The sequence below is a fragment of the Arachis ipaensis genome, chromosome B01, assembly GCF_000816755.2.
Source record: "Arachis ipaensis cultivar K30076 chromosome B01, Araip1.1, whole genome shotgun sequence".
Taxonomy (NCBI): domain Eukaryota; kingdom Viridiplantae; phylum Streptophyta; class Magnoliopsida; order Fabales; family Fabaceae; genus Arachis; species Arachis ipaensis.
In genome coordinates this window covers 60903784-60928043 of record NC_029785.2, presented here as the reverse complement: position 1 = coordinate 60928043, position 24260 = coordinate 60903784, and the positions used below count along the sequence as shown (strand labels likewise).

At 36.9% G+C, this 24260-nt stretch overlaps 1 protein-coding gene and 1 long non-coding RNA gene across 5 annotated transcripts; both read right to left on the bottom strand.

Annotated features, from left to right (window-relative positions):
• Nucleotides 1012-5080, bottom strand: LOC107630915 (autophagy-related protein 16). 4 transcript variants are annotated; one of them, XR_001618451.2, is made up of 5 exons: nucleotides 4666-5079; nucleotides 4183-4364; nucleotides 3887-4082; nucleotides 2368-3479; nucleotides 1012-1452 (listed from the first exon to the last, which is right to left on the bottom strand). XR_001618451.2 is itself a non-coding variant. In XM_016334219.2 (5 exons), exons 2-5 carry the CDS (start codon nucleotides 4807-4809, stop codon nucleotides 2457-2459), a joined length of 1545 nt encoding a protein of 514 aa, XP_016189705.1. In that variant the 5' UTR covers nucleotides 4810-4811; nucleotides 4897-5080; the 3' UTR covers nucleotides 2123-2456. The 4 variants fall into 4 exon arrangements, 2 of the variants coding, with proteins under 2 accessions (XP_016189705.1, XP_016189690.2); XR_001618452.2 differs by having other exon boundaries at nucleotides 1012-1412; XM_016334219.2 differs by lacking the exon at nucleotides 1012-1452 and having other exon boundaries at nucleotides 2123-3479; nucleotides 4666-4811; nucleotides 4897-5080.
• Nucleotides 22539-23993, bottom strand: LOC110271323. The gene is made up of 2 exons (XR_002361948.1): nucleotides 23512-23993; nucleotides 22539-23411 (listed from the first exon to the last, which is right to left on the bottom strand). It is a non-coding gene; the product is annotated as an uncharacterized LOC110271323 (long non-coding RNA).

The following is a 24260-nucleotide window of genomic DNA, read 5'->3' as shown; positions in this document are numbered from 1 at the left end:
GTACCTATAAAAACACTCCGATGCCTAAGTTAGCAAGGGGGTAAGCAGGTTTATAATATTGGAACTTAGAGATACCTGAGGGGTGTCAGTGTATTTATAGTGGTGATCCAATAACCACCATTGGAGTGGATCCAAATAGTGGATAACCGTCCCTTTTATCTAGGGATTGTTGAGATTTCCCTTCTAGAAATGGGTGAGAGATACTAGGAGTTAGTTGTAACTCCTTCAGGATGGGATGCAGTGTTTTGCCCAACCTCTTAAGAGATCAGTTATGTGGTAGCTGTCTTTTTGGGCTTTTTTTGGTTTTTGGCCTGGCTTATGTTTTGGGTTAGGGTATGAACAAGTATAATTATTCATCAAATACTGATTTTTATATGATTATAAAAAAGATAATTTTCAAATATAAGCGGAGAAGAGAGATGGATTAAAGTGTGCTATTTTGAAACTATAGTTTATTATAAGTTGTGAGTAGTGACTATATGGCACATTTGGTTTTAAAGATATAGACACAAAGATATGGACACATTAGTACATGTTTATTATTTTTTTGTTGAAATACAAATTATGGATGAACACCTTAGTACACAAATATACACAGAATATATATATATTTAGTTTGAAGAGCTTGTTAAGGAGGGAATTCAGAAGAAAAATATTAGTAAATTTGTGAGAAATTTTGCCTATTTGGAATAGAGGTAGTGAGACAGATCCTCTAATACCGGTAAAAAAGTTAGATCAAGCAATCCAAGTGAAGAATTTAAGTCCAAGCGTTCGTATCAAAATGTTATAATAATTGAAGGACATTTTAAATTTTAAGTAATTGGGAATTCTGAAGCAATTATTTTGATCGAAGTTTGGATGCCTATGAACTCTCCCCTGTTCATTCGATGTGAATAATTCAGGTACTTCATTTGAGCTTACTTTCACGTTGTGTTCCTGTGTAGCGTGTAAAGTAGCCAATTATGTAATTTCAATGTTTTTCATGAACAATGATGATAGTGGAGATACATGGGAATAATACCACTATTCATTATCTTTTCATCTTTGTTATTCAATTTTGTTAATGCATGTACACAATTCTGTGCTTTGAGATATTTTTCACAAAGTTGGGTCTTTAATTTAGCACTGTCAATTGAAACTAATGCCCCAGGGCTAGGCCTAAACCCTTCAACTCATTGCAGAAAACTAAACATCACATGCATTCTGATATTTCATTCGCTACTTTCTCCCACCTAATCTATGACCTATAATTACAAATCCAAACAAAACAACAATCACAAACAGAACAATATTTCATCTTAAAACTCTAATTTCAGCTTCCACTGCACTAATCCTCCATCCCAGATTGATCTTCCAATGCTCTTTACTGATTTGAGTTTCATTTCTCCCAACCATGCCTTCTTCCACAACATCTGCCCATACAAAAAAATCACACAATTTCTTCCCAACGGTCTGTAACACCAAAAACCGACAAAAAAAGAGAGAAAAAGAACAATTACCAAACTAAGAAGCATTGAGGAAATAAGACATAGAATCAAGTAGCAAGCATTCAACCAACTCACATTATAATTAGGGCATTTATAAAATGGTCTCTTTGGATTCGCATCCATCCTAGACCAACAAAAAACAGGTTGCAACCCACCACCACACCAATGTAAAACCTTCCTATCTCTAACATGATGTGCATTCCTCACCTAGCTACCATACGAACGAGATCTACTAGAGCTCCCAGAAGCTTGGCTGCTTCTCCCCACACTAAAAATGACTTTAATTTGGGAGATTTGGGACTCTTGCTAGGTTTTTATGTTCAAATTGTTAGGGGCTAAATTGATGCCTCTAAGATTTTGGCCACGTCATATAACTGTTGAAAGTGCCAAGTGTCAACTAAATGTGCTATATCATTTTTTCGGTGACGGAGATACTAAAGAGCCAACTTGAGTTACACCTTAAAGTTTCGGAGATACAATTTGAGTCAATTGGAAATTGGAAGGCCTAATTGAGTCAGGGGTCCAATTTGATGGGTCATTTTGAGTATTAACTCATTAAGTGATCATATATAATTCCTTTCTGTTAATCGTGCTAAAAACATTAACATTGATAAAAAGAAATAAACTTCTATTAACAGTTAGGAAGAAAGCTGTGTAATATCAGATAAATTGCATCAATCTCAAATTACAACAGTGATATAATCAAATTTCAAGCTCCAATTAGCATATCGAGAGATTAGTTGTAATTGTTTTCTGTTAAACATTACTATATGCATCACTGCCAATTTTGATGGTATAACCCGTGTGCACATATAAATGTTTAATAAAGAATTGAACCAGGAAATATCAAAACTCATTGAGCTTTATCACTATCCCTTACATGTATATGCAAGCTTCATTTCTTTTACTCCTTGTTTGTGGTTGGGATCATATTCTGCTAGTGTATTCCAAGGAGTGAATGAAAGGCCATCATGTCCAGACGCAAACAATTCCATTCTTGTCAGCTGAAGCTAGGGGTTTCCCCATTCCACTCCACCTACAACACAGAACAGAAGAACTGTGTTCCTTCAGAGTACTGACAATATCGCCTTTAGATATCGACCAAATATAGACAGAACCATCAGCAGAGCCAGCAGCAACATGATTGTCATCTGGGCTAATACAGGAGCGACTCCAATTAGAAGCCACTCTGTTACCTGAGGCTCTCAGAGTGCCACAAACTTCCAATGATCGCACATCAAACAAATTATGCAAGTTATCCCTTCCACTGGTCAATACAACATTTCCATTTCTAGAAAGGGATATTGATGTGACAGCAAGTGAATGTGCAGCAACCTCACTAAGTAGCTTGCCGGTCTGAATGTCCCATAGCCGAAGATTACCATCAACATGTCCAGAAAATATGGTCTGCCCATCCATGCTGAAGGAAAGAGCATTGCAGTTGCTGTGGAAAATGATTGTGTTAGTGCAGTAGCCTTTCATCAAGTCCCAAACTTTTATAGTACGATCATAAGCCGCACTGACAACATGACGACTTGAAACCTTGCTAACATCAACAGCACAAACTTTTTCGGTGTGGCCAGTAAGGGTATGACGGACTCGGCCTGAATTGAGATCCCAAACATACAAGTTGTTTGAGCTGCTTGCAGCAATGACAGATCGATTATCATGGGTGATAGTGAGATCTAACACAGAACCAAGGCAGCCATGAAGATTAGAACTTACAGTTCCTGTATTTGTATCCCACACTTTAACAGACCTATCCTGTCCCCCAGTGATCAATCTACTAGAATTATACTCAAACAATATGGCAGCACAACCACCTTCATGTGCATTGAGCCTGTATTTACATGTGGAAGGGATACTCGACTCTAAAAAGAATTCAGCACCTTCTTCACTTCGACGAACTATGCCATCCACCTGCTGCCTAGCAAGTTGTTCTAAACCACTGGCTTTTAGCCGCTGAACCATGTCTTCATACAGCGCATTAGCCTACAGTTACAGTAAAAATATTATTAGTTGAATCGACAAAAAGCAAGTACTTAGAATCATAGAGCAACCAGAATTAATTTGATTTCTATGCATTTTAACTCCTTTAAAAGAAAATAAACAACTGGAAGAGGTTCAAATTTCAAGCCATTGGAAAGTAAGTTCAAAAGTACATGCAATGTGTACATGACATTTAGCACAAATTTGACAAAGTGACATCATGGCATCAGTCTCAAGTTAGCTGCAGGTAAATTTAACTCTAATACAATCGGCTCAAGAAGCTTACATAGTATAATCTTGAGTATAAGGTCATGCCAAAGTCATATTCATCCTCATAGAGTATATACAGCAATACTGAATATCTAATGCCATAAAGTTCATATGATGAATAGGAAGATATTGTATTGTACCTCATTGAGGCGTTCAGCGTCCTTCATCTTTTCTAACATCCAACGATCAATCAACATCTTATTTTCAGCTTCGGCTTTGTTGGCTTTGGTAGTCATCTGCTCTAGTTGTGCTTTGAGTTCCGAATTCTCACTCATAACCAATTCAAGAGCCTTAATCTTTTGTTCCAAGTCTGACTTTAATTGAGAGCGCTCTTCCCTGCAAAGTTAAGCAGTGATCAATTTCTACAACAGCACAGCTTATAAGAAGAAAATAAGGTATCAATGGCTGTTAAAACAAGGAAGAAATATCGCGCAACCTCACTTCGGTCAACTCCTTTTGCATTTCGGCAATTGCAGTTTCTTTCACCTGGACCGAAGCTTTCAAAGCTCTGGACTCGGCTACTTCGACAACAAGCTGCTCGGACAACCGAGACTGAGCTTTGTAGCATTGCTGAAGTTCTAACTGAAGACTCTCTGCTTTCTCTTTCCACTCAGAACCCTTCAAAAGGCACACAAACAAATACATAACCAAATTCAACTTCACAAAAGCACTCAAACAATTAAACGCACACAGGACACAATCCAAGCAACAAAATTAACAGACAAATGCTGTGCTTATAATTGTGAATTATCAAAAGTCAACAACTTTTCAGAGCTGTTACTGAACAATATGTAAAATATAACTAGGGATAGAAAATTCGAAATTGCAATTCACTCTATGAACAACTCAAGAATCCCTAATATAAGAATTAATAATAAACTTGTTTAAAGTGAGTAATTTGAGAAAGGGGAAGAGGGACCTGGGAAGCGATGGGTCTTGAGAGAGCTTCAAAAGCGGGGCGATGAGCGGCTTCTTCGAGCAAATGCCGCTTCCGCAGAGCCTTCAAAGCGTTCTTGATCGCATCGTTCGCGATTTCTTCTTGCGACTTGCAAGTTTTTGCCATTGCTGGGAAAAAATCCAAACGCCAAATTAGACAATCACCACTTTCTGTTAGGATCAAGAAAATATTAATACGAGGCAGGAATTTTACAATTTTGGGGTTGTTAAAATGGTTATATAATAGTTTCAGATGGTGACCACGAAGAATTGGAGAACAGAGACGTGAAAGAAATTGCGGTCCAGACTCCAGACTCCAGAGTCCTAATGGAAGGGCATTTTCGGAATAGTGGGAACATTTTGGGATGAACATCGCCCAAGGCCTACTAGGCCCACAACAGTAACACTAGAGCTACTACACCCCTAAGCCTTACATTTTTTTTAACTCAAGGGTCTTAAGACCACTTAGAGAAACTAAGAAGCTCTACGTATAGAGAGGGTCATGCATATAACCAAAAAAAAAAAAAATGATAGGATCATGCATGTTTTTTAGAATGATTCCGTGGATGAATAGGACCAAAAGGATGAATAGGACCAAAAGATGATGATGATGATGATAAGAAAAATTTATTAATGACCTTCATTGCAGAAGTTTAATTTATTTTCTGTGAATCAACCATAAAAGATGTTTTTTGAAAAATATAAGTGTTGATAAAAATATTCGAACATGAAAAAAAATTTTCTCTAACCAACGAGAACTCAATATTCATTGAATTTCTAAAAATAAAAGAACTTTTTTTTAGAGAAAAAGAAAAAGAGTTATTAATCAATCAATAGTTATATCTTAAAATTTGATAACTTTTCCTTTTTTTTTTTGAATTTTTTATGTTTCATTCTGTCCATATTTTTAATGTTTGTTTTGTTGAAAATTGATGTTTTTATTTTTTCTACTTTTATTCAACTAAATAAATCTTATTTGTCAATACACTATTAACTATTGATGTCTTTAATTGATTTTACCCATTACCTATGGGTGAGATTTCGGGGAGAAATTAAATGAAAGAATATAAGATGAGAAGACACCACATCCAACTCAAAACATTAAGATAGTAAGTTAATAGGTCTCTCATTTTATAAACTCCTCACTCTTCTTTGTTTTCTTTGATATGGGACTAACTTCATACACTCTCCTCATACTTGCAACATTAACACAAAAGCACTCTCTTTGCTGACTTCTGTATGCTCTTCTTCATTGGTTGTGAGCTTGTGCTACTACTCTATGGCTTTCCGCTTCATCTTTCTCTTTCAGATTTTTCTAGGTGTATTGAGTTCTATTAATCTCCTTGCAATCTCTTCTTTTTTAACCTTTCATTACATCCCCTTCTCACTGCTTTCAATTCCCTGTTTCTTTTTCTTCCTTTCTTTCTTCTTTTCTTATTACTATTTTCAGTTACTTCTTAAATTTTGATGATCAATCGTTCTTTTTTTTAGTCATTTATTGTGTTTGATTCCTTTGGACATTTTAGTTTTTGGAAAAAAAAAAGATTTTTTCCCTTTTTCCTTTTGATTTGGTATTGAAATCATGGGAAGTTGCGATAAAATAGGAGCATTGTCGAAACAATATGGTGTGATGAAGCCAACTTCAAAGGCTGATCCAATGATTGTTGATATCCAAAGGACTAAGGAATTAGAGAGGATTTGTATTTAAATTCAATGTTTATGTTATTGTTTATATTTGTTAATTTAATCAAATCAAATTAATTTTTTAAAAATTATTTTGGTGGGTGTTTTTTCATGGGAGTTTTTGGGCTTTACAAGAGCGAGGAGGAAGCTGCTAATAGAGTAAAGGTTCTTCACTTACTAGAACAGGTAAAATTCTTAGTGGAATCAAATTTTTTTTATGTTATGTATGTTTTGATGATTACACTTTTTGTTTAGATATATAGTATTATTGGTCTCTTTCTATTTGTTTTGAGTTTTTTTCCTATGAGCTCTCTGTTGTGTAGGATTTGTGCCGGTTTAGAATTTCACTCTAGAAAAGAGAACTTCTTCGTTGATAGCATAGTCCAAACTGGCAATTAAATCCCAACATCAAAGTTTAATTCAAGAATTGTCACAAGTCAAATCAAATTAACCGGAAGTTTTAAGTCTCGGGTCGTTCTCCCTAGGAATTGCAATTGAGTTATCAATTATTGGCTATGAGAGAATGGGGGTTGATGGCAAGAGAAGCAAGTAATGTAAATAGCAAGAAAGTAAATGAGGAAATAATAACTAAATATCAAAATCAATTAAACTCAAGCAATTAATCAAAAGGAATAAAAATTCAAATGTTAAGGAACTTTTTGGCAAGGATTGAGAATCAAGGTTACCTATCCTAGCCATTGACCACAAACATATGATGATTATGAAGAGTTAATCCTATTTAGTCAATCCTAATATTGAGGATAAGTCAAATAGGCATAATTGATCTCAATTCACAAGTCCTAGTCTACTCACTAATTAGCTTAGTGAAAGACTAGAGTTAGTGAAAACCAAATCAATTAACTACCCTAATATTTCAATCAAGAATGGACATCAATGACTCAAGGTCACCAAAGTCCTCAATTCCAAGCCAAGAGTGGGGAAAAACTATACTAAAACTAAGCCAATCATTTTATCAAACACTTGGTGTGCATGAAAATAAAATCATATTAAATTGCAATAATAATAAATTCTAAAGCTAGCAAATATAAGAAAATAATAATAACAACTCAATTAAATAACAATAAACAAAGAAACATTAAATTGCATTAATAGAAATTCAAATTAACAAGAGTTCATTAACAATAAAATAACCAAATAAAAGAAATAACAAGTAAAACTAAAAGACGTAAGAAGTTAGAAAAAGAAATAGTAAGAAAACTAAATCAAGACAAGAATTAAAGCATCAATCTAAGAGAAAATTAACTAAATCTATCCTAATTCTAGAGAGAAGAGAGGGCTTCTCTCTCTAGAATAACCTAAAACATGTTACTAAAGCTAAACTTAATTACCCTCCCCTTGCCTCCTCTTGAACTAGGGTTGAAATAGCTTCAGAAATGAGTTGGATTGGGTTCTGGAGGCCCAAAATTTGCTGCCAGCGAATTGCATTAAATGAGGTCACGTGCTGGCACCTGTGCGTACGCACACTTGCTATCTTTTCACTTGTGCGTTTGCACAGAGAGTTGTGCGTACGCATGACTACATGCTTCCACCTGTGCGTACGCACACATAGTTGTGTGTACACACACTTGCTGAAAAGCTCCAAACTCCATTTCTTCATGAATTCTCCACTTTTACATGCTTTTTCTTCATTCTTTCAATCCAATCTTTGCCATACAAACCTGAAATCACTCAAAAAATACATCAAGGCATCAAATGGAATTAAAGTGGACAAAATTTAGCAATTAAGGGCCTAAAAAAGCATGTTTTCACTTTTAAGCACAATGTAGGGAGAATTTACAAAACCATGCTATTTCATTGAATAAATGCAAGTTGATGAAATCCACCCAATTAGAGCAAATAAATACCATGAAATATGGATTCATCACATCCCCACACTTAAACAATAGCATGTCCTCATGCTATACTCAAGAAAGAAACAAGAGAGGGATATTACATTTATTCAAAGCAAGTAAACTACCTATATGCAATCTATCTAAATGAATGCAACTACTTAGTCAAAATAAATCAATTTTCAAGAATACATATATAAACATAAGGGCTAAAGCAATCAAATCAAATCCACAATTGAATTGAGTTATTGAAAAGAGTTAACAATTTGCAAAAAAGGAGATAATCAAAGGCGAAAACATAGAATTTGAGCAACCAAACCCCTCACCGGTTGTGTATACACTCTAATCACTCAAGTGTTTAGGGTTGATTCACTCAATTCTCTTCTAATTAAGCTTTCTAAGATTTGTTTTTCATCTAACAATCAACAGTTATTCAATGTATGCATACAAGTACCATGAGGACTTTTCATCTAACAATCAAAGATTTGTTTAGGTTGTAATGGGGCTAGGGTTAAGGTAAGGATGTATATGGTCAAGTGAGTTTGAAGTTTAAATCTTTGATTAACTAAAGCTCTCACCTAACACACATAATAACCTATACAATTCAAATACAAATCTAACTACCCATTATTCAACTTTTTACACATTCATGCATTCTTTTCAATTGACATCTCATATGCATTGTTCTTATTACTCTACTTTGGGGCATTTTGTCCCTTTTTTATTGCTTTTTTTTTCTATTTTTTTATTTTTCTTTTCTTTTTCTCATTTTCATTTTATTTTTTTTCAAACTAAAATATATATACAAGAGCATCAATGCATATGGTTTAAACATTTAATACATGAGTATGTACCCAATTTCCAAGACCTTTAACAAAGAAATACAACAATATACCTTTATATCAACCAATGTTTCCAAGCTTCCCCACACTTATATTATACACACTCTCACTAGCCTAAGCTAATCAAAGATCCAAATAAAGGACATTTGTTATTTTTCACTTAGGGGTAGTGATGTGTTAAAATTAAGAACAAAAGGGGATTAAAATAGGCTCAAAATTAGTTAACAAAGGAAGATAAAAGGGTAGGCTATTTGGGTAAGTGAGCTAAATAAAATGATGACCTCAATCATATAAATGCATATATACATCAAATAATGGACATAAAGAATCAAACAAATCAAAGATTGCAATCATAAAAAGAGAATAACACACACAAGAATGAAAGTAGTGGTTAATATGATGTAACCACACAATTAGGCTCAAACCTCACATGCTTGTATGTTCTTAGCTCAAAAACATGTTCTACAATATATTTCAAGCAAGTTTCAAAGAAAATTTGTCACTTAAATCAATTGGGATGTCAATGCCCTACTAAGAATATTCTTCTTGGAAAATTTCATTTTTTCAACTAAGCTTATTATATATATGCAAAGAAATACAATAAACTAAGAAAAAACTGTAATTAAAGTGGTAGAATATATACAAACTAAGAAAATTAAAATGTCAAAGTGTTTGGATTGGAATTTGTCACCTAAGATTGCCGATCGGTGACGACCTCCCACACTTAAAGGTTTGCACCGTCCACGGTGCATCCAAAGATGAGCAAGGGGGGTATGGCGACTTCGGATTGCCACCTTCAGCTGGTGGATCAACCGGCTGCTACATGCTCTTTTTCCTGCTTCCCTTGTTGCTAATGGTGCATCATCCATAAAAAATAGAAAATAGGATAGTAAGATGAGTGGATGCAAAAGCAAGGAAGCAAAGATTGTTGGAATGATGTAAGAATCACTAAAATGAGGTGCGTGAATAAGTTTGTGACATGAAAGAAACAAGTGTGTGAATTCTAAGTTGCGCGGCTTAGAACACACACTAGCAAAGAAAGATATGTCACAATTATACAAAAGAAGCATGCACTTCACTCATTCTAGTGTGTTTGAAATACTTTAAAAGAGACTTGTAGGGTACGATAAACAAACAAATACTCAAGGAGCATAAAAGCAATCAAGCAACAATCAAGAAATTGTGAAAGGATGATAGAGGAAAGTTAGTTTGCAACACATAATTGACATGAAGTGGAAAACATGGCAAGCATAGTCCACAAAGCTTAAAAAGCTAAAAAAATGTCACCAGGGAAGCTCATGATCCATTTTCACAATTCCTTAATTTAATGCATCAACTATGTGACGTAAATAAAAATCAATCAAAGCAAGCATCACTTAACAAAAAATGCATCAGCTAAGAACGAATTGCCTAATGATAGATAATGAAATCAAATTATATGGTGGCTAGCTACAACATGCAATTTAGAAATCCAACAAGATTCATGAAGGCAATGTCATAAGTACTTGGTATGTGCAAATATTCAACATTCAAAACTCAATACAAAGTAATAAAGTATGACTTCAATAAAGACATCCAACAATAAATAGCAATGACAATGTCAATAATTCAGCAGCAATATCTCAACAGAATCAACAAATCAACTCAATCATCCAACACTTAGCACCAAACCAGAAAATTAAACCAACTAACTAACTAACTAACTAACTAAAGGTGAGTATGGTGGGTGGTGAATGATAGTGATGGAAGATGGTTGAAGAAGAGAAAGAAGAGAGAGGAAGAGAAAAGAAGAGAAGAAATGGAGAGAAGAGAAGAAAATAAGTAGGTGGTGTGAGAACAGAGTCGTGCGTACGCACACAGGGCCGTGTGCGTACGCACAAAAGGTGTAAAATGGGGGTGTACGCAAGCACAAGTACGTGTGAGCGCTTCGGTCAGAAGGTGAAATTTGACTTGTGCACACGCACACTAGGATTTTTTTTTTAAGAAAAAGGGTGAGCTGTGCGCGCGCACAAAGGTGTGCGTACGCACAGATGGGAAAAGGGTAGGGTGCACACGCGCAAGCTGGTGCGAGTGCCCTGGACAGAAGGGGTGATAAGGAGTGTGCGCGCACAGAGCTGTGCGCATGCACATAAAGCTCTGTTTTTTTTTTTGGAAGTGAAACGTCAAAATTTAACGCCCAATTTGACATCTGTGCATACGCACGAGAGGTAAAAAGAGGGGGATGTGAACGCACAAGGTGTGCGAGCACTCCAAACAAGGGCTGTGCAAAGGGGTGTGCAGGTGCACAGCTGGGTGCATGTGCACAGGGTGCATAAATTTGGGTAAGTGTGCGTACACACAGGGGTGTGCGCACGCACATGCTCTGTTTTTTCCAAAAAATTTTAGAGCTCTAAGGCACCAAATTTGAGCTCAACAAAAGGGTTTCAACCCCAAAACATCCAACATTACACAACCACATGATCCAAACAAAAATTTAACCTAACTTAGCTTGAAATTAAACTAAACATAAGCTATCTACAAGAAACAAAATGCAATGAATTAAAACTATAAACAAAGAGAGGTTAGGAAGATGTTAACATGGTGGGGTGTCTCTTACCTAACATTTTTATTTATTGTCCTTAAGTTGGACAATTGAATAAAGCTTTTGCTATGGTAGCTTGTGCTTGAATTCTTCTTTGAATCCCCACCAATGTTTGCATCTCCAATAGCCTCTGGGATCCCAAATCTTGTGCACCCGATCTTCTTGTTGACTCATGTGATCCCATCCGGGTGGCAAGCATCTAGAACTCTCACTTAAGCATCCAAACGATCTATCAAATTGAGAATTACACCAACCATTAAAACCAAGCCTCGGAGATTCTACCTCAATGATCCTAGTACTATGTTTCCAACCACTACCTAACTTTCTCCTATTTTCCAACCCACAAAGATTCCTAAGTTGACTATCATTTTCAATCAAACCATATTCAAGTGGAATAATGAAGTTCAAGGTTAAGGATGTTACCCACTTAAATAAAGGAGGTGATAGTGCTTCTTGTATGATCTCCACCTCTTGACAAGCTTCCTCAAGCTTGTTTCCTTGTTCAAGTTCTTTAAATTCTTCAACCACTTCTTCTAGTTCCTTAATCCCAACTTCCTCCTCTTGGAACTCATTCTTCAATTCCTCTTCTTTCCCTTATGGTTTCGAGCTCTCTAGTGCACGAATCATAACACCTTAATACAGCTGTACCAGCAAGTGTACTGGGTCGTCCAAGTAATACCTGAGCGAGTCAGGATCGATCCCACGAGGATTGTGGTTTGAAGCAAGCTATGATTATCTTGCAGGTTTTAGTCAGGCGAATCAGAAGTTGTTGGATTTGTGAGATCTAAACTATGTTGACATGTAACTAATAAAATACTCTGTAAATTAAATAGAATCAGTAATAGGAATATAGTTAAGGAATAGAGTTGCTTTGTCTTTTTGAATTAACTCTGGTATTACTGTCTTCTTTGCTTGTGAGTGATTTCTTCTATGGCAGGCTGTATGTGATCAATGCCATTGTCCGTGGTCATTGATTTCCTCTGCTCCAGATCAAACGCCATTGCCCGTGGTCATCCAATTTGACGGAGGGTGAAGCTCTAGCAGTTCATTCTCTTGGCGATCCTACTCAAAACGCCACAAACAAGGTCGAATCTTCTGGATCAGAGAATGCTGCTTCTTTGGGTTCTAGCCTATACCACAGAGACCTTAATCTCTCTGGAAATTGGCTGAACTGGTATCTCGAGAAGTCCCCAACAATGTCGTGGATTAGCCTTCTGAGAGATGCATAATCAAGCTGGCGGTTCGCGCTTTCTAGCCACGTATTCACATGAACCCAAGTAGACACGTGTGGTTGTCAGGAATGCAGTCCTAGTATGATGAACAGAGCTGATTGTCACTGATCATCCTATTCACCATGTTGAAGACCGAGTATGCATCTTAGAAATAAAGCAAACACGGGTCGAAGAAGAAACAGTAATACTTTTATTAATTCATAGGACCTAGCAGGGCTCCTCCCCTTAACCTAGGAGGTTTAGAAACTCATACTGAAAGGAAAATACAAAGCAAAACTTGAATATGGTGAATGATGGGCGAAGATCCTTAACAAAGTGTGATCTTCTACTTTAAATACTAAACTAATGACTAGTAAGGGTAAAACAGTCTTTCTAGTGCTAAAATCCACTTCTGGGGCCCACTTGGTGAGTATTTGGGCTGAGCTTTGATGAGATCCATGTGCTATGAGGCTCTTAGGACATTGAACACTGGATAGGGGGTCCTCTCTATGCGTTTGGACGCTAGTCTCTGCTTTGTGGGCGCTGGACGCCTGGAAGGGGGCAGGAAGTTGGTGTTGGACGCCAATTTTGGGCCTTCTAATCTGAAGCAAAGTATAAACTATTATACATTGCTGGAAAGCTCTGAAAGTCAGCTTTCCATAGCCATTCAAAATGCTCCATTTGAACTTCTGTAGCTCCAAAAATTCTCTTCCAAGTGCAAAGAGGTCAGATCCGGACAACATCTGCAGTGCTTTCTCTGTCTCTGAATCAGACTTTTACTCCAGCTCCTCAATTTTAGCTAGAAATTACCTGAAATTGCTCAAAAACACAAAAACTCAAAGTAGAATCCAAAAATGTGAATTTAACATTAAAACCTATAAAAACTTAATGAAAACTAAACGAAACATACTAAAAACTATATGAAAATGATGGCAAAAAGCGTATAAAATATCCGCTCATCACAACACCAAACTTAAATTGTTGCTTGTCCCCAAGCAACTAAACACACAGTAGGATAAAAAAGAAAATTAAGATACAAATAAATTTCAAAGTTTCCAATGAAGCTCAGTTACAATTAGATGAGCGGGACTTAGTAGCTTTTTGCTTCTGAATAGTTTTGGCATCTCACTATCCGTTGAAACTCAAAATGGTTGGCATCTTTAGGAACTTAGAATCCAGATGATATTATTGACACTCCTAGTTCATTTCTTTTTTATTCTTGGACACAGCTTTTAGAGTCTTGGCGGTGACCCTAACCACCTTGTTTTCCAGTATTACCACCAGATACAATAATGCCACAGACACTTTAACTGGGTGAACCTTTTCATATTGTGACTCAAATTTGCTAGAGTCCCCAGATAAAGGTGTCCAGAGTTTTTAAGCACACTTTTTTTGCTTTGAATCACGACTTTAGCCACTCAGTCTCAAGCTTTTTACTTGACACCTTCATGCCACAAGCACATGGTTAGGGACAACTTGGTTGAGCCGCTTAGGCCAGGATTTTATTCCTTTAGGCCCCCCTATCTATTAATGCTCAAAGTCTTGGATCCTTTTACCCTTGCCTTTTGGTTTAAAGGGCTACTAGCTTTTTGCTCTTACCTTTTGGTTTAAAGAGCTATTGGCTTTTTTTGCTTGCTTTTTCTCTTTTTTTTTTATATTTATTTTTTTTGCCACTTTTTTTTTTTGCATGCAAGCTTTTTCTTTTTCTTTTTGCTGCTTTTTCTTGCTTCAAGAATCAATTTATTTAGATTTTTCAGATTACCAATAATACTTTTCCTTTTTCCTTATTCTTTCAAGAGCCAACATTCTAAAATTTCAACTTCAAACATGCACTATTTATTCATACATTCAGAAAATAAAAACAATGCCACCAAATTAACATAATTAAACTATTCTTATTTTAAATCTAAAATTCATGTATCTCTCAATTCTTTTCAATTAAAATTTTCTTTTAAGCAAGGTGAGAGATATATGGAACATTTTACATCTTTAAGGCATAAATGCAAATGATCATGCAACAGAAATAAGAGAACAGATAAAACATAATAGAAAACATAAAAATAATACAAGAAAAGGAAGTAAAAGAGAACGAATCCACCTTTAATGGTGGCGGCTAGTACTCCTCCTTGAGGATCCAATGTGATGCTTGATCTCTTCAATGTCATTCCTTTGCCTTTGTTGTTCTCCCCTCATAGCCCTTTGGTCTTCTCTTATTTCATTGAGGGTGATGGAGTGTGACAGGCAGAAAAATGCCGATTAAGAATTTATAATGGAATTAATGTTGCAAGTACTATTCTTAACCGACAAAAATTCTGCTTATCAATTTAAAAAGAGTTGTCACAATTTAAGAATAAAATACTGGGAGTAGAATTCCCAGGTCGTCTCCCAACGAGTTGACAAAAGAGTGCAATTTATTGGTCATGAATTTTCTGAGAAGTTTTAGAGTTTGGAAATTAGAAAAATAAAATGATTATCAATTAAAGCAATAAAATTAACAAGAGGTTTATATATTTGAAATAAAAAGCCTTGACTAGGAGAAGATTAATCAGAATTTCTATCCTTGTTGAATTTTTCCAAGTGTAATAGTAAGAGGTTGTTGCTTCTACTTAGTTATCCTTTACCTAATAATGGAAAATCAAGCAACTAACCAACTCTGATTCACAAGTCCTAATCCCTTCCTAGGGAAGGATTAGAGTTAGTGACTAGAGAGTCAGCCAACAACTTCCAATTACAAATTAACACTTGAGTATTCTAACTCAAGGGTCTCCTATTAATCAACTCCAAAGTCAAGTTGGGAGTCTACTCCATTGACATGGATGCCATTTTTGCAAACATGTAAAGGGAGTAGAAAGGAGACATGATAATTAAAATTAATTTAGTAAAAGCAATTTTTGAGCTAATAAATTAAGGGGAGATGACAATCAAATAAATAGTGAAATTAAATGTAAAAATAACTCTTGCATTAATAATTCCCAAAATCAAAGATATCCATATGTAATTCTGAACAAATGGAATGGAAAGCAAAAGAGTAAGGAATAACAAAGCAAACTGTAGTGATAGAGACTTCAAACGAAGGTAGTAACTATCTCAAGATCCAATCTGAAAGCATAAAACTAAAAATCTAAGAATGTGAAGAACCCTAGAGGAAGTAGTATTTTCTCGCTAAGATAAAAAACTAAAACTAAAACTAAGTGAAAATGTGAATGTGTGTGGAGTCTCTGCTTGTCCCCTGGCTCTAGTCTGTGTTTTTGGGCCAAAAATTGGGTAAAAAACCAGCCTAAAATCGCCTCCAGCGTCTTCTGCAGTTGCAGCCTGTTACGCACGTCACGCGTACGCGTCAATCATGCGTACGTGTCGATGGTCTTCTACGCGTGTCACGCGTCGCTGTGCGACTTCGCTGATCACGCGTACGCGTCAGTTACGCGTACGCGTCTCTGTGAAAAGCTCCAAGTCACACGCACGTGTGAGCCATGTGTGCGCGTCGATACTCACTGGTCATCTCCTTTGTTTTTTGTGTTCCTTCCACTTTTTGCATGCTTTCTTTCCATCCTCTAAGCCATTCCTGCCCTATATAGCCTGAAAACACTTAACACATAGATCACAGTATCGAATAGTATAAAGGGGAATTAAAAATTAGCAAATTTAAGGCTTAGGAAGCAAGTTTTCAATTATAGAACAAAATTGGGAAGGATTTGTAAAACCATGCAATTTGTATGAATAAGTGTGCAAAGAACTGATAAAAACCATTCAATATAGCACAAGATAAACCATAAAATAGTGGTTTATCAATCTTTCCACACTTAAACATTAGCATGTCCTCATGCTAAGCTCAAGGAGACCAAAAGAATGAATGGGGGCAAGTAAGACTCATGCAATGCAGCCTATGTATATGAATGCAACTATATGCTAAGATGTTTCTACCTACTTGGTTAAAAGTAAACAAGTTCTCCAAGACAAACATAAATCAGAGTCCACTAATTCAAATCACACAATAAAAGACAAGTAAACTTGTAAGAAGAGAGCTCATGAAAGCCGGGAACACAGAATTAAGCATTGAACCCTCACTGGAAGTGTATATGCACTCTAATCGCTGAAGTGTCTAGGGTTAGTCCACTCTACTCTTCTCTAGTCATGCTTTCTAAAACTTTGTTCTTCATCTAACCAATCAACAAATATTTAGTGTACAAATCCAAACATCATAAGGTCTTTTCAGGGTTGTAACGGGGCTAAGGCAAGGGTGAGGATATATGTATGGCTAAGTAAGCTATAATTTGAATCTTTGACTAACCTAAGTTCTCACCTAACACACACACACTCTATATAATTCAGGCCTAGCTACCCATAATCTCACTTTTGTATATTTCACATACTCATGTATCAAAATTTTCTTTAATTTCATCACATATGCAATGATCTTTTTTATTGAACTTAACATTGGGGTGATTTTATCCCCCATTTATTTATTTTCTTGTCTTTTCTTTTTCTCTTTTTTTATGGGGTGAATGAAAACATAACATATCAATGCATATGGTTTTTTTGATTTCACATGAGTAAGCACCCAAATTCCCAATATTTTGTCAATAAAAACACAAAACATTCTCATCAACCCAAGTTCCCACAATTCCCCACACTTAGTTGACACACAATCTCTATCTTAAGCTAACCAAAGATTCAAATGGGGTAATTAATTATTTTTCCGCTTAAAGCTAGTGATGTGGTAAAATACAGAACAAATAGGGGTTAGGAAGGCTCAAGGTGGCAAACAAAGGTAAATAAAATAGTAGGCTATTTGAGATAAGTGAGCTAATAACAAATAATGGCCTCAATTATATGTATGCATGCATATATACAAAACAATGGACGTATAGAATGGAACAAACTATAGATTGCAATCATAGAGAAGAAAACACACAAGAATAAAAATTATGGTTAAATAATTTAACCATATAATTAAGCTCAAAATCTCACAGGTTGTGTGTTCTTAGCTATAAACTATGTTCCAAATTACAATCATTAAACAAGTTTAACACAAATTTTAATTTGAATTAGTGAAATACTATAAAATAGGGTCTTGAAAAGAAATTCATTACTTCAACCAAGCAATACATACATGCAAGCAACTACTATCATGCAATCTATCCTATCTAACAAAAGAAAAAAAATAAAATGTTAGTGTTAAAAGAGAGAGATTACCTCCGGAAGTCAAGTACTGACCTCCCCACGCTTAAGACTTAGCACGGTCCTTCGTGCCATCAGTAAGGAGCAAGGTGGGGCTGGTAGCATCACCTTTACTGTCGGAGTCATCATGGCTCCCCGTGCTGGTAGGTGAAGTGGAGTCCAGGGTATCTTTCTCTTCTGGAGGTGGGTGAGTACTAACAATGAGATCCTTCAGATAGGTGTATCGGCGCTTGTTGCGGCGCTCTATTTGCTCCATCCGTCGGTCTTGCCGGTCTAATCTCTGAAAAATCTGAAGGAACATCTGATGGGTGGATGGTGCTTGTGGTGTGGATGATGGTGGAGTAAAAGAAGGAGGAGTGTCCAAAGATGGGCCTGAAGGCCGGCTCGCAGAAGGGACTTGGGGTCTGATGTATTTTCCATTCGGGACATACTGATCAGTCCTAGGGATCATGGCCTTCGTGTCCCCAACCCGATAGGTAACACCTGCTGCAGAGACTAAATCTGAAACCGATGCGGGGAAGGGCAGGTTACCCGCGATCTGCACGTGTCCCATTACCTGCCGGATGAGTCGGGGCAGGTTGAGAGGTTGTTCTGTAAGGATGCACCAGAGGAGAACAGCCATGTCCGCTGTGAAGGTAGACTCGTGAGTGCTCGGAAAGATATAGTGGGACATAATCTGTGCCCACAGGCGAGCCTCTAATGTAAGTGCTTGGGCTAAGATACTCTTGGATTTTGACCAGTGTTGCCCATAGATCCAGGTGCTGCCAGGTTGGGCTATAACTCCAAGGACGCTGTCCCAGTCAAACTGATACATCTGGTGCTTAAGCTGGGCCTCTTGATATGCATCCAATCCCTCTGGGCTAGGTGGAAGATCCAGTACTCTCTGTATGGCACCTTCGGAGACAGGAATTTGCTGCTGACGAATATAGACAGTCTGCAGGGTAGGCGAGTAGAAGTTGGAGTAGAATTCAACTACCCATGATAGGTTGGCCTCCCGCGGCTACCTCCTTAAGAATCTCCATTGTCTCCTTTCGATGCGGGGCTCCACAAATTCAACAAAATGTGTTGGGACAATAAGTAGATGCTCATTATTGTAGTTCCTCTCGGCTAGGATGGAGAACATCTGCTCGCAGTAACGGTTAGTGAATCGTGTGGAGTCCCGTGCGGGAAAGGCTTTCTCCGCTTCATCAACTTTGATGATCTTCTTCACCCGCTTTGTTGGCGGCTTGACGCTTGTAGATGGTGGTGCCTTAGCCGGTGCTCTCTTGGTTCCTCTCCTTGCCGGTGGCTTTTCAGAAGCCTTCTCCTTTCCTCTTTTAGTGGCCATCCTAAAGAAGGAAGAAAGGGAATTAATTTCAAGTATAGATAACTAACAATTGGAAGGAAGAAAGTCCAAGTAATAATGAATACCAAAGGAAAAGGGATGTCCTATACATGGTAGCTACAATATGCATGGAAGATATTAAGTAAAATCATGAAGGCAATTCATTACAATTAGATGCAAGAGGGTTAAAAGCATGCAAGTAATAGGCATGAGAAGCATAACTCAAGCATCAATTATTAAATGTACCAAATGAAAGAGCACTTGTATGATGACAATTGTGAATGATAATCTCAATACATGTGGATTGCAAGTGATGTGAAAAAGAGGCATTAAAGTGTGAGAGTAAACTAGAATAGAATTCAAAATGCCATGAGAGCTTTTTCAGAAACACTTGTTGTGCAAGTTAAAATAGGAATTAAAATAATTAATCCAAGTGTATATGAGACCCATAATAAAATGTCAATTGTCAAATTACTCCTCATAATATCCACAAGCTCAAATATAATAAAATAATATCCAAATAAAGCTCCAACACCAACATAAAAATGCATGATAAAAGAATGAAAAAGAAACTAAAAATAACTAAGCTAATATAAAATTTAAAATAAGTAAAAATAATTAAATGCAATAAATAAACGAAGAATGAAAGAGTAGAGAAGAGGGAAAAAAGAAACCTTAGGAAGAAGATGAAAATAGGAAGGTGAGTGGAAGTAAGAATGAGAGAAGAGGAGTAGGAATGGTAGAGGAGAAAGAAAAAGAAATTGTAGTTGCTGGAGTTAGTGGTCTCCAGTGATGATCCACCGGTAGTGGTGGAAAAAGGTAAGAAGAAAGAAGCAAGAAGTAAGAAGTAAGAAGAGGGAAAGAATGAAGAAGAAAGAAAGAAGAATTAGAAGTGCATGAGAATTAGGATTGGGAGGGGGGGAGAGAATAGAGTCTGACGGTGCGCTGAACAAGTGATGCGGCGCATGCGACGCACACGCGTACCCCATGCATACGCGTGGGTTGCGCAAAAGTGGAGGCGATGCGCAAGCGTCAGTAACGCGTACGTGTGCCCTTGGTCGTGCCAGTCGCGCGAATCCAGCCGCGCACACGCACAACTCTCTATTCGAAATGCACTGGGGACAAGATTGCATATGACGTGTGCGCGTCAGGCACGCGCACGCGTGGATGGCCATAAAGTGAAAATGACGCGTACGCGTCAGGGATGCATACGCGTGGGTGAATTGGTGCCTCTAGCACAGTGCCAGCGCGAGTCAAGCAGAACTATCTGTTCAACCACTTCTTTACGCCGATTTCCATGTCCATGCGTGCGTGTCCTAGACGCGTACACGTGGGTTGCCAAAACCGCAAGTGATGCGCACGCATATGCGTGGACTTGCTTGTGCGCAAGGCACGCTTCCTGGTCAACTCCCGCGTAACTCTCTGTTCAATTCTAATATGTTGTGCATTCACGCATGATGCATACGCGTCATAGATGCTTGCGTGTCGAATTTTTTTAATGCAGAACGCAGGTGATTATGCAGAATGTATAAATTAACACTGATAAAAATAAAATAAAACTAATAAGAAAAAGGGACGATCATACCATGGTGGGTTGCCTCCCACTTAGTACTTTTCTTTAACGTCCTTAAGTTGGACGATCCACAAGCTCAGTCTTCTTCTGTTGCTGGATCCGCCAAGAGGAAAATCTCCAGCTCCTTGTTGTTCTTCATCTTCTCACCATGGTATAGCTTCAAGCAGTGGCCATTGACTTTGAAGAATTTAGGGATTGAAGGATTACTCAGGTGGAAGACTCCGTATGGCTTTGCCTTTTCCACCCTATAGGGGCCTTCTCATCTGGATCTCAACTTGCCTGGCATGAGCCTCAACCTGGAGTTATAGAGGAGGACTAACTCTCCAGGTCTGAACTCTCTTCTCTTGATGTTCTTGTCATGCACAGCCTTCACCCGTTTCTTGTAGAGCCGCGAGTTCTCGTATGCTTCTAGTCGAAGGCACTCCAGTTCTTGTAGTTGCAACTTCCTTTCAGCCCCGTCTCTCTCCAATCCCATGTTGCATTCCCTTACCGCCCAGAAAGCTTTGTGCTCTACCTCCACTGGGAGGTGACAAGCCTTTCCATAAACTATGCGGAATGGACTCATTCCGATAGGCGTCTTGTAAGCGGTCCGATAAGCCCAAAGTGCATCTGCCAGTCTAGTACTCCAGTTTCTTCTGTGAGGCTTGACAATCTTCTCCAATATGTGCTTTATCTCTCTATTAGACACCTCGGCTTATCCATTGGTCTGGGGATGGTAAGCCGTTGCTACCTTGTGAATAATGCCATGTTTCTTTAACAAACCTGTCAGTCTCCTGTTACAAAAATGAGTGCCTTGATTACTCACGGTTGCTCGTGGTGATCCAAAGTGACAGATAATATTATTCCGAACAAAAGAGACAACAACGTTAGCATCATCAGTACGGGTAGGAATTGCTTCCACCTATTTAGAAACATAATCAACAGCTAACAATATGTATGAGAAACCATTAGAGTTTGGAAATAGACCCATGAAGTCAATGCCCCAAACATCGAAAATTTCACAGAACAACATAAGTTGTTGGGGCATCTCATCCCTCTTGGATATATTCCCAAACCTTTGGCAAGGGGAGCAAGATTCATAGAAAGCAGTTGCATCCTTAAAAAGTGTGGGCCACCAGAATCTATAGTCTAAAATTTTTCTAGCTGTTCTTTGAGGTCCAAAGTGTCCACCACTCTCAGAAGAGTGGCAGGCCTCTAAAATTGATTGGAATTCTGATTGTGGCACACACCTTCTAATTATTTGGTCAGTACCACATCTCCATAAATATGGGTTATCCCATATATAATATTTGGACTCGCTTTTAAGCTTGTCTCTTTGATGCTTAGTAAAATTGGGAGGAAATGTATGACTAACCAAATAATTAGCTATAGGTGCATACCAAGTAGGGGTGTTCGCGGTGCGGTTTGGTTCGGTTTTTGAAGAAAAAGCCATCCGATCCGATTGTCTAATTAAAGTGCGGTTCGGTTTGGTTCGGTTTTTTTGTCAAAGTCATCCGAACCAAACCAAACCAATTAAAATCGGTTTGGTTTGGTTCGGTTTGTTCGGTTTTTTCAATCAAACCAAAAAAAATTCTACCATACTATTATGCAAAGTCATAACATTGAAATCGATAAACCGAAATAACACTTTTTTTTATTGTATCGAAGTTTATATCATCTCTCTCAAAAAGAGGACCAACAATATTTCCAAAATTTCACAAATTTGGATAACACATATATAACTAGTTACATACTTAATGCTAAACTCTATACCAACACCAATGTTTAAATCCGAACCCAACCCATTAAAATTTGTACCATCTCTTGAAGAGAATATTGAAAAAGGATGATGATGATCACTATGGAGAAGAGGTAGATGCTGATAAAATTTCTTAAAAGAGATTAGAAATAGGTCTTGGGGCTGCTTCTCCTGAGCTCATTAGCTCATCCATGGAACGGTGAGGGTTTGTCTTGTGCTTCTCACATAGCTTTGGCAAATACACTCCTGCAAAAATTTAAATGTAAGAGGATTTAATTTATGTAATTAATATATATATTTTAAGGTGAATTTTATGGTAGTTATTATTCCAATAATTATGGACTTATGGTGATTATATATTTTGATGATAACACTTAAAAAGTATAGCTAAAATTAATGTTACATTTTTTTATTTGTTTGTATTAAAGTATTACAGTACCACAATACACCTATGTTAAAATGACCATACTTAATAAACATGAAAATTAAAGAAATATAAACTTGAACTCAGAAGTAAGAACTGAAGCAAAACACAATAAGGGCATTTTAAATAAGTTAAAATTAGAACCATTTAAAAAAAAAGCAAACCATTTGAAGACAATTTTAAATAAGTTAAAATTAAATTCATCACTAATCCAAAAAGAATGAAAACTTGTAGAAGTTTTCAGATCCTCCTATGGCAACCAAACAATAGGCATTAGTAAGTTTAGAAAACACTCCAATTTCATAATTATTCTCAAATTGTAGTCCTGCAAGGAAATAATATACATTCAATATCTTATCTCAAAAAAGCAAAAACGAGTTCAAGTAAGGAAGACTAAAGTAGGGAAGGCATATATGATTGCTTACTAGTTGCCATGATTGAGAATAACATAGATCTTTAACCCAAATAAGCATATTGAAGATCTGCAGTGAAAGAATGCGAGTTAGGAAAACAACATAAAGCATCCATGTTCTGTATATTAAAATTATGCTCAAATAGATACATAACAAACTTCATATACTCAATATGTGGGATACATATCCCCAACTTAGCTTCTACCTAATCATGCATAATCAAGCTATATAGTTTGGACGGTTTAGCATTGGATTTTAGCAAGCCAGCAACAAAACTAACAATAAAATAATTCATCAAATCAACAATGCACCCACCAGTAAACAGCAAGTAGCAACAAATCAACAATGCACCAGTAAACAGCAAATGGTTCAAATTACCTGAATCGGTGGCTCGGGGTCCATATTGACTTGGGAGGAAGGCTGAGTGGGAGACTGGGAGGTGCTGGGAGTGGGTTGAACTGATGATCGTGGCGCTGAGTGGGAGAACCCAGAAACACTGAACAATGAACAATAAACATAGAACAGAAATTCAAACAAAAATACACTGAACATAGAACAAAAATTATTCAAACAAAAGTATAAATTCAAACAAAATTACACTGAACAAAGAACAGAAATTATTCAAACAAAAGCAAAATTACATTGAACAAAGAACAGAAATTATTCAAACAAAAGCATAAATTCAAACAAAATAAAATTATTTAACAATTACCAGAAATTCAAACGAAAATTCACTGAACATGAAACAGAAATAATTCAAA

Coding starts and splice junctions, on each gene's coding strand:
- LOC107630915 (XM_016334204.2), bottom strand. CDS start 5,055: ATGTTCATCCCAAAATGTTCCCACTATTCCGAAAATGCCCTTCCATTA. Junction 4,365..4,665: donor CAAGACCCATCGCTTCCCAG/GTCCCTCTTCCC, acceptor TGCCTTTTGAAG/GGTTCTGAGTGGAAAGAGAA. Junction 4,083..4,182: donor AAGGAGTTGACCGAAGTGAG/GTTGCGCGATAT, acceptor TTAACTTTGCAG/GGAAGAGCGCTCTCAATTAA.